The 15,580-nt window shown below is 36.6% G+C and overlaps 1 protein-coding gene across 3 annotated transcripts in view; it reads left to right on the forward strand.

Annotated features, from left to right (window-relative positions):
- The first annotated feature begins 1,320 nt into the window (after nt 1-1,320).
- clcn3 (chloride channel 3) overlaps nt 1,321-15,580 on the forward strand; it is a 43,850-nt gene continuing 29,590 nt past the window's right edge. For all 3 annotated transcript variants that reach the window (XM_053479445.1, XM_053479749.1, XM_053479587.1), the window contains exons 1-2: nt 1,321-1,467; nt 11,286-11,461. In XM_053479445.1, coding sequence (XP_053335420.1) covers nt 11,302-11,461 — 160 coding nt within the window. In that variant the 5' untranslated portion in view covers nt 1,321-1,467; nt 11,286-11,301. The remainder of the gene's footprint in view (nt 1,468-11,285; nt 11,462-15,580) is intronic.

Here is a 15,580-nt window from a genome sequence, read left to right on the forward strand (position 1 = left end):
ATTGAAACCGATGTTTGGAATTGGCACGAGTAACCAAATGTTTGGTTATAGCATCCTGGCCATGTACATTGACCCTGTGGAGCTCACGACAAACTGTTTTTTGGAAACAGAAGAGTTGAAGTGCACATTTAATTCTGCAGTGAGTTGGGCAGTTGTTTTATTATTATTATTTTTTTTAGTACAATCCAGGTTAGCACCCCGACATCCCTTTCAGACAGCTTCCTCTTGCGTCCACAGTTACTTCTGTTGGATGTGGTTCGTCCTTCTTGGTGGTATGCTGACATTACCCTGGATACCGTGGCTCTTAATACATCACAAAGACTTGGGGTCTCGATCTCAGATGCACCAGAGAGACGCGCACCAACAATTCTTCCTCATTTGAACTCTAAACTGTCACCCATAATGTTGTGTGCATTGCAATATTTTAAGCAAAACTGTTCTATTACTGGCGGAATGTGCAATCAATGAAGATTGACTACCAGGCTGGTTAAATTTAGCCATGAAACCTCCAACACTAAATTGGCCAGTGTTTCAGTTTCATTGGTTAACCCCTCTATAAAGTGTTCAAGTGTTCAGCTTAATAAATTGTAATAATTTTTTTTCAAGTCTTTGTTTTTAAAAAGAAAGTCCGATTGGCTTCTTCTTTGATAAACAAGTCTTAAGTGAGTGTGTCATTATAAAATATTAATTATATATCACAGCATTATTGTATTATAAAATCTGATAAGTCTGTTATGTCACGCAAAACTGTTGGGTGAAGGCTATGTTATGAACAGTTACATCTTTATCCAATTTACCTTTTCGATTCCACATCTGTGATTTTCTCTCTGATTACTGAACAGGCAATGTGTTGGACTGATGATGAAATAAGTACAACTTAGTGTAAACAAGATGTAAACATAAGTTTTTCTACATCCTTTCTTTCCCATTTCTTATAATAGGATGAAATGACAGTAAATTCTAAAACTTTCCTGAACTTGGTACAATTTCGTACAATTTTGCACAATTTCCGAAAGTTAGCGGGAAACAATACACCAAACAAAATTTTGTGAAATTACAGTATTGTCTAGTTTTTTATTTTTATTAGTAACTTTGTTGCAGAAAGACATGTACGTTTGCTTCGACCTGAAATAATATCACTGATTACATCAAAGCTGATCAGATTATCTTTAGCTGTGGTGAAACTGTTCCTGATTATTTCCCCATAACAGCAGGTTGCGCGCGCGTTTATTCTACAGCGTTTCAACGCTTCTAGAAACGCCACACGTTCCAGCAGGAGGAAGCAGAGAGGATAAAACACACCGGAAGTGATGTCATTGACAGCCACCGGAGTTAAGGAAGAAATAAGAATCATAGCAGCATCAACACCAAAAGCAGGAGAAACAATGTCAGATCCCATTACAGAGGATGTTGTGGGGCTGCTCTTTGGTTTGGTGAAAGCATGATTCAACCCGATGCTCTGTCGAGGTAAAATACATTCCTTTCGTTTTGCACACGACCTGTTTGTGTGTGTGTGTGTGTGTGTGTGTGTGTGTGTGTGTGTGTGTAATGTCACTGTTAGCTTGTGCAGATCAGCTGACAGTCTGATGCATGTAGATAATAATAGTTATTATATTTATTCTACATATAAGTTAACTAAAAACGCCAGTTTATTCTGCAGATTGTTTGTTAATGTGTTTAGATCAGGCCATGAGCTCACACAAGTGTGTAATAACATCGTTACACAGCTGATTGTACACACTTTATACACCACATTATGTCCTGCACGTTCATGTGTTACACTGTAAACTGAGACATGTTGTATGAGTTAAACAGAGATTTATGTTACGCAATGAGTCTCAGCTGAGCTCAGTGTGTTCAACTTGATCGGCACACACACACACACACACACACACGCGCGCGCAAGTGTTCCCTTGCTCAGGTGTTACGTGTTTAAAGTTATACAATGATAAACATCCTGATCTTCATCCTCTGCTCTGGCTGGGCTGTCACGTGATCACGTGATCTGGGCTTCACTGTGGTGCCATTAACTATGGTGATTTAACCCTTTCTTGGATTTGCTGTTATTTGTTTAAAACTGCTAGAATTAGAAATTTTGCAAACAGCTACAGCTGAGATTTCCAAAGATTTGCCCAATAAAAAAACGAAAGAAAGTGTGTTTTCCATTTTATATGGCATTAAATAGCAAAGGGATGAATTTTAAGCTCTATCCAGTAAATGTGTATTGTATATGGGTAGCCAAATGAATAAAAAAATTTTTTTTCAATATCGACAATCAAGATAATATGAATAATTTGCCATCTTACTCTTACATTTGATGGCATTTGGCAGATGCACTTATCTAAAATGACTTGGATGTATAATGGGATGTTAACGTTATGCAGTTAAGGGATAAGGGCCTTGCATAGGGGTCCAACAGTGGCAACTTGGTGCTGCTAAGGTTTGAATCTGGGACCTTCTCATCAGTGGTGGAATGGCATAGTGGTTATCACTGTGGCTTTGCATTTCCGCAGTCCGGGTTTGATTCCCACCTCAGGGTCAGTGTGCATGGAGTTTGCATGTTCTCCCTGTGCTTGGTGGGTTTCCTCCAGGTACTCCTAGTTTTAGGAGTTTTTGTGCAAAGGTAGACACCACAGCTTCAGAAAGTAAAAGTCGTGCCACATATTTGTTCCATCCATTAACAAAACCAGGTGATTGTAACAGATTGGTGACATTACATGTGTTGTGCACAGAGAGAACTATAATACATGGCGTATGTTTTCTTAATACTTGTGACCACCACTGTCGTTTCAGCTAGGGAGTGATGGGGGTAGTGTAATGTCAGTAATGTAATATTGACTGCACACCATGTTTTGCCTTCTGTGCTGTAAACACTGGTAGGTGTGGTCATGATTTAATTTGACCCTGGCTCCATGATTCATTTTAATAGGATTCCACTATATCCAAACTGACATGTTGCGCTATATCTTATGGAGAAAGAGCTTCTGCCTGTTTTTTCTTCAGTATAAAGACTCAGGAAATGAAAACACCCATTGGAACTGAGAATTGTGGGTCATTTGACCCATTCCGGCTTGCCACAAGCTATACAACAAACACTTTTTATAATGCTTTAAACAATCAGTTTCTATTAAAAGAAACTGTATGCAGTGCACATGATGAGTATGTATGCATTGTGAAGACACTATCTATAGAGATCATGTGTCCTAAGCAAATGTATCATAATCACCACAGAAATATTACAGCATCGTTACTTAACAGACAAACAGTATATTCAAAAAAATCCTTAACCTAACTGAAATAGGACTTTAGACCCATTAAATATCTGTAGCACATACTCCTCTACGTTATCTTGGAATATATAAATCTCCTGGCCCTTGTTAGATTTTTTAAACACTTAAGTTCATCTGTCTATTGGTCTGTTATTATTATATTATTATCCGTATGCACTTTTTGATCACTTTATCTGTCTAGATTTTTATTGTTTCATCATCAAATTCTGCTGTTTTTGTCATGTCACTTTTATATTTAGCGTATTTAACACCCATTCCAGGGCAACATTTCCACCTGTATCCTGTGAGGCATGAATTTTGTTTATAAAAGGTGACTGAATCCTGGTGACGGAATTTCATTAGGTCTGCTTTAACAAAGATTTACATAGTGCTAAATTTCTGTGATGCATAGTCTTTTTAAGCATATTGTGACAATATTGGCTTGAAATAGACGAGTACTTCCATGATTCATGTGTGGGTTTAGACAAGTATCGAGGTGTGCCTCTCTGTACACACAAGCCACTTTACAGCTCACAAATACACTTTAATATTTATGAAAAGTGTGCAAGGACTGTAAGTGAGATTGAATTCTGTAGTCATAGGATGATCATAATGCCCTTTAGGACTCAATCTCGCTAAAACATTTAGTCTTCAATTTAGAAGCTGCCACATTGCTCATTGTTGCTCTTTGGAGTATTAAAAAGCAATCAACTGTGAGTGATGTATAGTTAGGCCTGACACATATTGCAATTTAAACAGAGATGGGTAGAGAAGCCAAAAACTGTACTCAAGTAAGAGTAGCTGTACTTTAAAATAATATTACTCAAGTAATAGTAAAAAGTAGTCATCCAAAATATTACTCAAGTAATAGTAAAAAGTATTTGGTGAAAACATACTCAAGTACTGTGTAACTGTTGCATCGTAAAGTCCGATTTTTTTGAACAAAATGATAAAATAATGTACAAATTCTGACATTTTTAAATAATGAAATAAATAAAATGAAATAATTGAATAAAACTAAATATTTACAAAATGGCAAATTAAGAAACACAAATTCCCTAATCTCACTGTTTCCACACAATAAAGCTTTTGACACAAATACCTACTGTAGGTAACCTATGTATGTTTAAGCAGTGTAAACTATTTCCAGTGTAAGATATACTGTATATTTAGTTGCCCTCCAAATGGCTTAGCAGATGAAACATAACATTAGTAACATAACATAACATACAGTATGTACAGTACAAGAGGTCTCACTTTACCATAAACGGTGTCCAGCAGAACAAATGTAAGAAAGTTTTTTATTTTATTAGCCTCTAGTTTATTTGCTAATTATATATTTTAACATTACAACATTAAATAAAACAGCTAAACTAACCGTAACATGTTTCCTTCGCTGTCTACCACGGGTTTGACTATATTTGGTTATTGTTATTGTGGCTGATTGGTGAAACACAGTCATGTTGTAGATCCACTGGCTGCATTTTTCTGGCATGTGTTGAATAAATGGTTAGAAAAGTAACGAGTCGAGTGTGTATATATATATATATATATATATATATATATAGTACACATAAAGAGATGTATAGTGTAGTAGGAGGAAAGCTGGATACTGCTCTGCAGGAGCAGAAAGAGTTTGTCTTGGGGAACCTGCTGATAACATAAACACAACACATGGATAATTGGAGTATAAGAAATGTCTTGTGTAAGCTCTGATTAGGCCGCACATTCATGCACAATAGGAACATAATTACAAAATAACAAACAGGGAAAATCCAGCACATCTATGTACACAATACCGTGTTGAAGCTTCCTGACTTATTTTGAACAACCAATTTGACATTCAACTTAATCAAGAGATTTATGTATTTAAGTTTATTTAATCTGTAGGTTTATTAAGTTCCATGCTAAAAGAAGTGAGTGGTTTTAGAGAAAAATGCTTTTTTATTAACATTCTTGTTGAGTGTCTATTTTGTTTCGAGCAGGCTTCTCAGGCTTCTCCGGTTGCCATAGAAATTCAGAAGTTTTTCCACCAAAATGCATTACCTATTCTTTAGTGCATCATGTGTGCTGTGCTTCTGATAATGGTTTGGTGTGAAGTTTGGTGGTCTTTTGTGGAAACCTAATGTTGTTTTAAAGAAATAATCCACAATCAGCTGGTTGTATGTGGGAAGCCCAATGCAAAGTTACTGTTAACACTTTAATTAGATTTTTCTTTTATTTGATTTTTTTTTTCTGGTACAGATACTGAAATGTTAGGTGTCAGCTGATGTTTATGCCAATCCAATATAATTTTTTAAAAAGAAATCTAAGATTTTAACATTTTTTACCTGAAACATTTTTTCAGTGTTTCAGCTAATTTAACTTGACTTAACCAAGACCACTAACAAGAAAAATAATTGACGTTTTAAATCTAATTGCTGTTGTCCTTTTCAGCTGCTCACCACAGCGGATCATCTGATCCACGCGTTTGTTATTTTTGGCACAGGTTTTTACGCTGGATGCCCTTTCTGATCCAACCCTCCCATTTTTATCCAGGCTTTTATCCAAGGTTGTAGGGCATTGGCTGTGATGTGAACCTGGGGTTTGGCATGACAGGTGAAAAACCTACTACTAAACCACCGATGCCCAACACTGTAAATGTAATAATCATAATTTAAGTAAAAATTATATTTGCAATAAAAATATTTCAGTTCCAAATATTTTTAAAGCCTGTTGTAATCTTTGGGATGGTTTAATGAATTGTACTGTATTCATTTCCTTTTTCTACCATCTGCCATGATTGTTGGTCTTTTCTTCAAGTTCAAGTTCAAGTAGGCTTTATTGTCACTTCAACCATATACAGTTAGTACACAGTGAAACGAAACAACGTTCCTCCAAGACCAAGGGGCTACATGCAACATAAACTTACAACATAAATTAACAAAAAAACTAAACTAGCTAGCTAGGAGGCCTAGTTAGCTGGCTAGCGGAGACAAGACAGATAGACCTAACATAAATTACAACATAAATTAAGAAAAACTAACTAGCTAAGCAAGACTATCTACAGGTTTTACAGACAACATAAAGTGCACGTGCAAATGTGCAAACAAGAGCAACAACAATCTTGATATCAATATTAGGAATTGTGTCAGTCCTACAGTATCTCTAATTTTACATTTATTTGAGAAAGCTTAAATTTACAGCTTTGTCTTAGACCAAAGTAGTTCACTAGTTGGAATTCTAAAAACTTTTTTTAAAGTTGAAAAGTTTATTAAACGTTCCAGCATAAATTTAAGTTTTCATTGCATTCAAATAAAGCTTTAATATTTCTTGCATGTGTCTTATTTGTGTGTACTGTTTTGGATCAATTTTGTAATGCATGTTAATTTTTTTTTATAGTGCAACATATATCATATCCAGTACAAGTAAGCACTCAATTGGATAGCTGGAAAGGTTATAGAAGGCGAGATTAAAAACATGTTTGAGCTGCAGAGAGCTGTGTGATGTCAGTCACACCTCCTTTAGAGTCCCAACAGACTTTTGTGGGTCACAAAATGCATTCTCCTTTTTCAGTGCCAGAAATGGTTAGTTAGATTCCAGTTCTGTTTCGCTATATCATTATGAAAATGAAAACCTAACAGAGATCTTCGGTTAGTGTTAATATTTGCTATATTGTATATTGTATATCACCATACCACCATATTGTATTAAATATTGCATCATTACACTCATAGTATCTGATTATTAGACATGCTGATGGTGGTATTCAGATGGTGCTGATTCATCTCTGACCTAGGTCATACATCCATGCCAGCAGGTGGGCTGAGTTTTTGTTTGATGATTTACAACACTGTCAGTCTCAGCCCCGGAAACAGCATAAAGATTGCATGATAAGGTTGACCGCATTCTCACATTTCAGTCAAAATCCAACCGTGGTTTCTCAGACTCGTTCCTTTTTTGTCAACTAATGACAAGCCTACATGAACGTGGGCGAAATGCGATAGTGTTCCTCCAGCACGGTGGAGAACGTAGCCCAATCAGGAGGTGTGTAATGCTGCCTCGCTTTATCAGGCGCCTCTCTAATCCCTCTATACACCTTTTCTCATTCTCTCCTCCTGACTGCCCATGGGTTGCCATGGTGAAATGAACATCCCTCACGGTGGAGATTGTTGCTGATGATGTGTCCTCTGAATACATGGCAGGACAGACCTCGTGTCCCTGAGTGGATTTCAATAAAGTGTAAATGGTGACTAAAGCCTCAGTGATTTTACTGACCTCAGATCTATTGCTTAAATAAATTTCTACATTTTCAGTGTTGTGTAAGGAAAAGCGTTGTGCTGAAAGGGTAATTCAGGTACTTGTGTGTTTGCTCTGAGATACACAGACGTGATGGAGTTGTTTGTCACTCATTCATTGTGGTTGGGTTTTGAATGTGAATTTAAATTTATACTTACAATGGACTACAGTTGAAATGTTCTTTGTTTATGAAGTATAAAGACATTTTCCATGCGTTTTGTACTATTAGGATTTTTTTTTTTATAAAATAAATAAAATGTTTAATTTAATAAAAAAATTGTGTTCACTACACACATATAGTGAGCAATATGTGAAACACTTACAGGGAGGGTTGAGCAATATAACAGTAACATCATATCATGATTCTCGAAGGCATTTCTATACTGCATGATATGTGTCAGGAGATATAGGTTTAGGTCCAGCAGGACAATAAGGTTACTTTAAAATACAGTTGCAAATAAAAATAATAAAAAAACTTATCATTACTATATATAATACCTTTATTAAACCTTAAATTGATTTGAAAGTAACTAAATGCTTTACTTCATGATAAAAAAGGCTGAAATAATTATTTTGGATATAAAATTATAGATATTTTAATAAAAATCTGTTAGACGTGAAGTGAAAAATTTTACCATCAGCTACTTTCTACTTTACTAGAAATTGTTTGTAATAAAAAAAACAACAAATGCATGAATTCAATGAAATTATATCATAATATAGGCAATACAAAAAGTAGAAATAGGGGAAAAAATCAGATATGAATCATAATTCTTTTGTTCACGTATCTCAGCACTGACACCAAACTCTATTTCTTCAAAAACCTTTTTAACATTTATAATAGAGATGAATAATAGCCACTCAACCTGCATGCTCAGTTGAGTTTTGAGACTTTAAAAGCATTTGTCATGTAAAACGTCATTGTTTCCTTATAATCGTAGACGGTACACTGAACTATTTACGCATTTTCATCCTATATGGTGGGAATTAATTATATGAGATATGTGCTGCTCAATTAAATGGTAAATTGTCACATGGTATTTGTGAAGATGGTGCCCATGAATATTAATGATATTTAAAAATAAACTAGTCAACTGACGGCGGTATTTTGTGTGTGTGTGTATATATATATATATATATATATATATATATATATATATATATATATATATATATGTAGATTTACAGTAGTGTAACTGTCGCTTGTCAGAGCATTATGGCCAGTTATAGCTAGCTACAATGTGAAAAAAAAGGACACTCGTTTTCTACTTTTGAATGGTTGTAACACAAAATATAATATAATTTAAAATAAAACTTTGCACGATCGAGCTAATGCTGTTTTTTTTTTTTTGTCAGGCTGTGGGCAGGGCAATCATGTTTTTCCCCATAGTTAAATGAATTAAGGAAGATGACAAAGTGATCTTGAGTCTGATAATGTAATTAAATGTAAATACATTGAAAAGAGGTTAAGGAGTTTTTATGATGGGATGGTGATGTTTATATGTTTGTTATCCTTTACAGCCACACTGTTATTGTGTATACAATCAAATGATGACCATAGACATAGAAATCTTTACTTACAGAGAACATTTCTAAAAATTGAACCCTACAGTACAGTATATGGAACTCTTTTACCTTCATGCACTTAGTTTGTTTTATTTGCATTTTACCAAAACTGTTTATTCCCAAGCCTAGCTTTTCTTCTGTGAATAATCTGACCTGCTTAGTGTACTGTACATTTGTACATAATTGCTGCTGTGCCATGATGCTGTGATCATTTAAACACCAACCTCCTACAGTACATGTTGTTTTCCATGTTGTGCTTAAACTGATCACTCTTTTAACACTGTAATATCTACTGTAATGGTTTACAAGTCCACTATACAGTAGAGTTGAGTTTGTCCATGATGTTTCTTGCCACTGTTGCTTGTGGTTTGTTCATTATGCTTATGAATTTTCATCTAGACTTCTGTAAAGCTGCTTTGTGACAGTGTCTGTTATTATAAATGTAATGCATATCACATACTGTAGAATTGAATTGTATTTACATTTTTGATTTTGTGTTGAAACATCTAGAAGCCATGTTCTTCACCTAGCCTTTCAAAAACCTATAATGTTACATAATTTCCAATCCTCGCACTGTATCCTGTATGTAATCATATCTGGCCTGAGCAAAAGCCTTTGGAGGGGGAAAAAAGTTGATCACAAGATCGGCATGAAAGCTTCAAGTTCATAAAGTTGGTGTTGTGCATGGTAGAATTATTTATGTTAATCTAATTGAACTCATTCCAGCCAAGGCTTGTGACTGTAAGGCCTCATGTGATGAGTCATGGTCCATCTTCAGAGGAATTGTGAAGAGAGAGAGAGAGAAGGAGGGTTAGGGCAATAATCTTCCCCAAGAGGCAGACAGCAATAAGCTGAGAGATTACAGCCACAGAGAGACTTGGTGATGAATATTGACTCACTTTTCATCCCGCTGAATTAACTGTAAGCGCTTTAAATATGATCTAAATATCAGACCTGAGCTTTAGCAGTTTTAAATAATGACATTATTATATATTAAATTTTAAGAATGTTCTGTGTTCAGAGAATGTTGTTCTTTGTCGTTTTTAAGCTTTTTAAAAGAACTCATGATTCCGATCATCATGAATATGTGAAAGAAGGCTTACAAGTGCAGTTTACTGTGGAATAACTGTTTACCGGAGTGGAGTGGCAGAAAATAGTCTCCGCCATGAGAACACAGAGATTTCTTTTTTACAGGAAAAAGTGCTGATATGAAAAACCGACGCATGCAACTTACAAACTATAACCATTCCTAGCTGGCATCTGTTACCTGACTGACTCTGTGAAAATCTAACCTCGGTGTAAATCAGGTGACGAGGAAGTGGATTGACTTCATTGGAAATTGAGAGAGCAGCACCTGCTCGCGTGGCTTGTGCTTGTGATGCAGACACTTCTAAAGTGGGACATCACCTTGTGTACCAGTGAAAGTGCCAAAAAAAAGGCAAATTGTAATTTGTATTTATATAGCGACTTTTACAAAGTGGAGTCAAAAGAATTCAAGTGCCAGTTGGTATAAGTTTGCAAAAGCTTTAAAAATTAATATTTTTGTCACTACTGCTTTGTACACCATATTTGTGTTTCTCCCTTCTCTGATAGATAGATTAAGTTGCAAAAAATCACTTGATGCCACTGGGTGCTTCTCTGTGTAGTTATTTTTAGACCAGAGCAGCCTCATTGTGCTCTGAGAGACAGAGAGAGAGAGATTTTCATATTATGTCTATTAATATTTTGTCTTTGAAGATTGCTTGTGTGAAGAAGTCTTAGTCTTCAAAGATTATTTTCTTTTACATGAATTTCTACTCTTACACGACACTGAATTTAATAGCATGGTATTGCACTGTATTATTTCATAACCTGCTTTAAATACATCCTTCATACTTTGAACAGTTGATAAATCGGACAAATAACTCACCAGTCACTCACACTAACAAAACATTGTCACAGACAAGAATTAGAAAGAGCTCAAGTGAGTTATTAGTTGTCAGTGTACAGATCAGGAATTAATATTACACTATTTGTATTTTTAACCATATCAATAAAAAAGAGGATCGAGGGACTTTAGCATAGAATGAGAGCCCCTGACTGTCACAAGTTTCCTTTAAACAGTCCTTAAAAGTATAAACCTTAATATCTTAAGTCTTAAATGTGTATGGTTGTGTGTGTTGGGGTTCTCAGGGCATTACACATCTAAATGGAGTCGGAGCAGCTGTTTAACAGAGGCTACTGCAGGAACAGCTACAACAGCATCACCAGCGCCAGCAGTGACGAGGAGCTGCTCGATGGCGCTGGCGTCATCATGGACTTCCACACCACAGAGGATGACAACCTGCTCGACGGAGACGCTTCACCAGGTGCCAGGCTGCCACATTTTCCTCTGTTAATCTAGTCTTATCTGGTCCTATGTATGCATCCATCCATCCATCTATTAATTTATTCATCCATCCATCCATCCATCTATAGTCATGTTAAAAAGTTTGTTTTAATTAGCTGATTATACTGGTTGTAAATATTAGGCAAATAACGAGCTCAGATGAACAGCACCATGTAACTTTTTTACTGTACCATGAAACTAAACAAAATGAAGCTAAAAAGAAAAAAACACACAGGTGGGCAATACTAAGTAACTTCTGTGCTTCCTCAAGTTGCAGCCTGGTGCTGCTATTCATCAACTTTTGATCAGTTGATCATCAGCAGGTGTACAGAGCTCTATAAATGCAGAAGATTTTGTCTGGTGGTCTGGAGCATTCAGGTGTGTGGTAACACAATGTCAAATTGTTGCTCCCCATCAATCTAAAAAGGGTTGTAAAACCATTGGCAAACAATTTGGAGTTTATTGTTCTATCGTGAGAAAGATTATTCACAAGTGGAAAGCAATCAAGCCAGTTGCCAGTCTTCCCAGGAGTGGACATCCCAGCACATTCAAGCCATGCAATGCTTAGAGAAATACAAAAAAAAGCTACATCTTAGACCCTACAAGCCTCAAGGGGGCATATTAAATGTCCAAGTCCATGTCAGTACAATTAGAAGAAGAATGAACAAGTATGGTTTGTTTGGAAGAGTTTCTAGGAGAAAGCCTATCTATCTAAAAAGAACATGGAAGCACACCTGTGATTCATAAAACTGCATCTGAACAAACCACAAGACTTCTGGAACAATTTTTTGTGGATAGATGAGACCAAAGTGGCATTGTTCGGTCTTAATGCTTAGCACAAAAAAACCAAACAAGCACAACGGAGGAGGGTGATAATTTGGGCTTGTTTGCCCAAACCGGGACACCTTGTGTATACCAAAGTACTTTGGAGGCGAATGTTATGCCTATATCCAAAGCTACACCTTGGTCGAAATGGGGTCATGCAATAGGACAATGATCTGAAGCACACCTTAAGATAGCTGTGCCAAAGTGAATGACTCAGAAATGTTGTAAAGAGAAGGTGCCGGAATTCTTACATACACAATGATGTACAGTAAGAGACTGATAAAGTCATAAAGGAAACAATTGTTTGTTGCTGCTAAAGGTGGATCTGGAAGCTATTGAATCAAACTGTAGGGGGTAATTATTATTTCCCATGTTTTTTCATTTTCTTTTTGGCTTTATTATTATTATTATTTTTTTTTAATAAAAAGGGGCAAACTTTTTAAATTATTTTTTTTATTCAAAAAACTTTTGTGTAATAGAATTAAAAGAAAGAGTACTAACTTTTGGACCTAACTTTATGTATACATACAGTACATATTCATATCCATCTGTATATTCATCCATAATATATAGTTCAGTTGAATTTCCTGGGATTTTTGTTAGTTTTGTCAGTTCACACTTGCAGTACAGCTCACTCATGGGATCATACAGGCTTTGTAAACTTTTCAGTGTCCAAATATTTTACTTGCCGTAAGTTTTACAGGTGTGTTTACAGGTCTTTGTTTGACGTACATTTTAGTCTTCTGCTTAAAACAGGTGAGAGGACAAATGTGTCATAAAATGTCAACATCTTTTGTTTATACTTAGCCTACTACTTACCAGGAAGTGTGGTTGAGTTCAGACCTTATACACATCACCTGGGGTTGTTACCGTACTTAAGTGCTAACGTTTGCAATCAAATGTTACTAAAATTTAATACTTAAGTTCATTTCTAAGAGACAAAACTGTCAGCAAACTTGGCAAGGACAATGCAAAATGCAGGTTGTCTTTAATCACCATCCTGACACAAGTACATTAATGAACAATGACTATGGACATACTGAATGTGGTCTAATCTCTCACATAAAGCCAACACCACAACACATTAAACCCAACAGATGAAAGAAAAAGACAAACTGAAAACCCGGAACTTGAATAGAATGTAGATAAACAACACAAACAAGACTGTGTTTGCTCATCAGGCAGTTAACCAAAAGGTTGGTGGTTTATGCCCACCCAGGGTGAGTTGCTTTTCTGGAATTCCCTTCTGGATCAATGAAATCTATTAGTCCATCCATCCATCCATCCATCCATCCACCCATCCACCCATCCATCCATCCACCCACCCATCCACCCATCCATCCATCCATCCATCCATCCATCCATCCGTGCAGTAGTTGTATAAGTTGGATTGGTGTTTATGTACCTCATTGATTCTTTTAGCTCAAAGTTCTTTTGGCACAGTTGAGTTTGCTGAGGCGGTTCAGACTACAAGACTCCTCTGTCTTCTCTTACATATACAGTGTCTTCATTCTGTTTTCTCACAATACATAGCTCTGTGTATGTGTCCACACTAATACATTGTAACACCTTCACTCAGAGAGAGACTTTACATTGTGTTGTTACTCCCCTCAAACAGCACATCTGTTTATCTTCAATAGACAGTTATCAGGCACTATTTATTTTAAAAGTGATATGTCTGTGGTCAATTGCTGAATAGTGCTGGGATTAGTAAACTTATTGTCTCAAATGTCTCTGTCACTGGGAAATCATGGCTAAATGTGACAACTTATAAATACACAGAATTATTTAGGCATACAAAATGTTATGCATTTTATAGAATAAGTTAAACCTAGAAACTCTAGGGGTACTTCACTTGACAATTTTGGGGATATTCACTGAGTGTGAAATGTACATCATAAGTCAAAACAACAGCAATAATTTCAAAGATTACAAAACAATTCAACCAACTAATAACAGCTTTTAACTTGTTTAATTTCTACTGAAGCTGGAATTAAACTCTCATATAATGAGGGATTTAATGCCACATTCAAAGGGGATGTGTTGGACAGCAGTGGACCAGTCAGTACTTTAGGCTGATGTAAAAAAATATATATATATATTTGGGTCTGAATGACTTTGACAAGGGCAGAATTGTGTTGGCTAGATTACACTAAAACCGGAGGTCCATCCCTGTTCCTGGTCTGCAATGGCTAGTACCTACCAAAGTGGTTCCAGGAAGGACAACCTGTGAACCAGCAACGAATGCCCAAGGCTCATTAATCTACAGAAGAGCTACTGTAGCACTTTCACACTCCAAAAATAGTTTTAAATGAATGTTTTTTTTTAGGATTTTCTCCCTAATTTAGTCATGTCCAATTCCTCCCCACCACTAGGCGTCTCCACATTAAGGCTACTACTACCACTCAGCCTGTAGGGCCGCAGACTATCACGTGTTTCCTCCGAACCACGTGATGTCAGTGAGAGCATCCTTTCGAACTGCTCGCTCACACACCATATCTGCTCCTTCCGCTTGCTCGAGCTCACAGACGCCCCTGATTGGCCGTGATTAATGTGAAAGCACTAAGTGCACTAAGTGCATCCCACCCCGCCAGTTTGCTTTCTTTAGGCCCTCGGCTGCGAGAGGTTACAGCATCACCCAGCGATCCCCTGATGATAGGGTGAGCACTTTACCACTGTGTCACTCGGGGGCTCTCTAAAATTGTTTAGGGATGGCTAGAAGAAAATGAAAAAGAGTATAATGTGTTCATTTGGCTTCCAGATCTCAGTCGAATCAAGCTTCTGTTGGATGTGCTGGACACTTTTAGAGGTCTTGTAAAGTCCATGCCCTGATACAGTAGGTCTGAGCTGTTTTGGCAGCACAAAAGCAACTTAGTATGTAATAATGTTATGGCTAATTGGTGTGTATGTTTGACCTTTGGAAATGTCTACCATACAACAGTCATTTCGGCACTACACAGCCAATATGAACTGAACTTTTTTGCCCCATTAAAAGATAGAAATCGCGGAATTGTGGTTGTATAATAAAATGTATAATTGTACATTTTTAAAGGTCTTTTTTTCAACAATGCAGTTGTGCATAAGGAATTGGCTTTTCCTGCCCCTCATTAAGTTGATAATTCATCAGCAGCCCAGCGATCACATAGCAGAGCCTTTGTTCATAGGATTGCCAGCATGGCCCAGCCTTTGTGCTTGCGCAACTGAGGGGTGTCGGCTTACACCGTCACTCAACAATCTCTGCCCTATTCGCTTGCTTTCTTCTCTCTGGCCGTCC

This window comes from Clarias gariepinus, chromosome 1, assembly GCF_024256425.1.
Source record: "Clarias gariepinus isolate MV-2021 ecotype Netherlands chromosome 1, CGAR_prim_01v2, whole genome shotgun sequence".
In the NCBI taxonomy this organism is placed as follows: Eukaryota; Metazoa; Chordata; class Actinopteri; order Siluriformes; family Clariidae; genus Clarias; species Clarias gariepinus.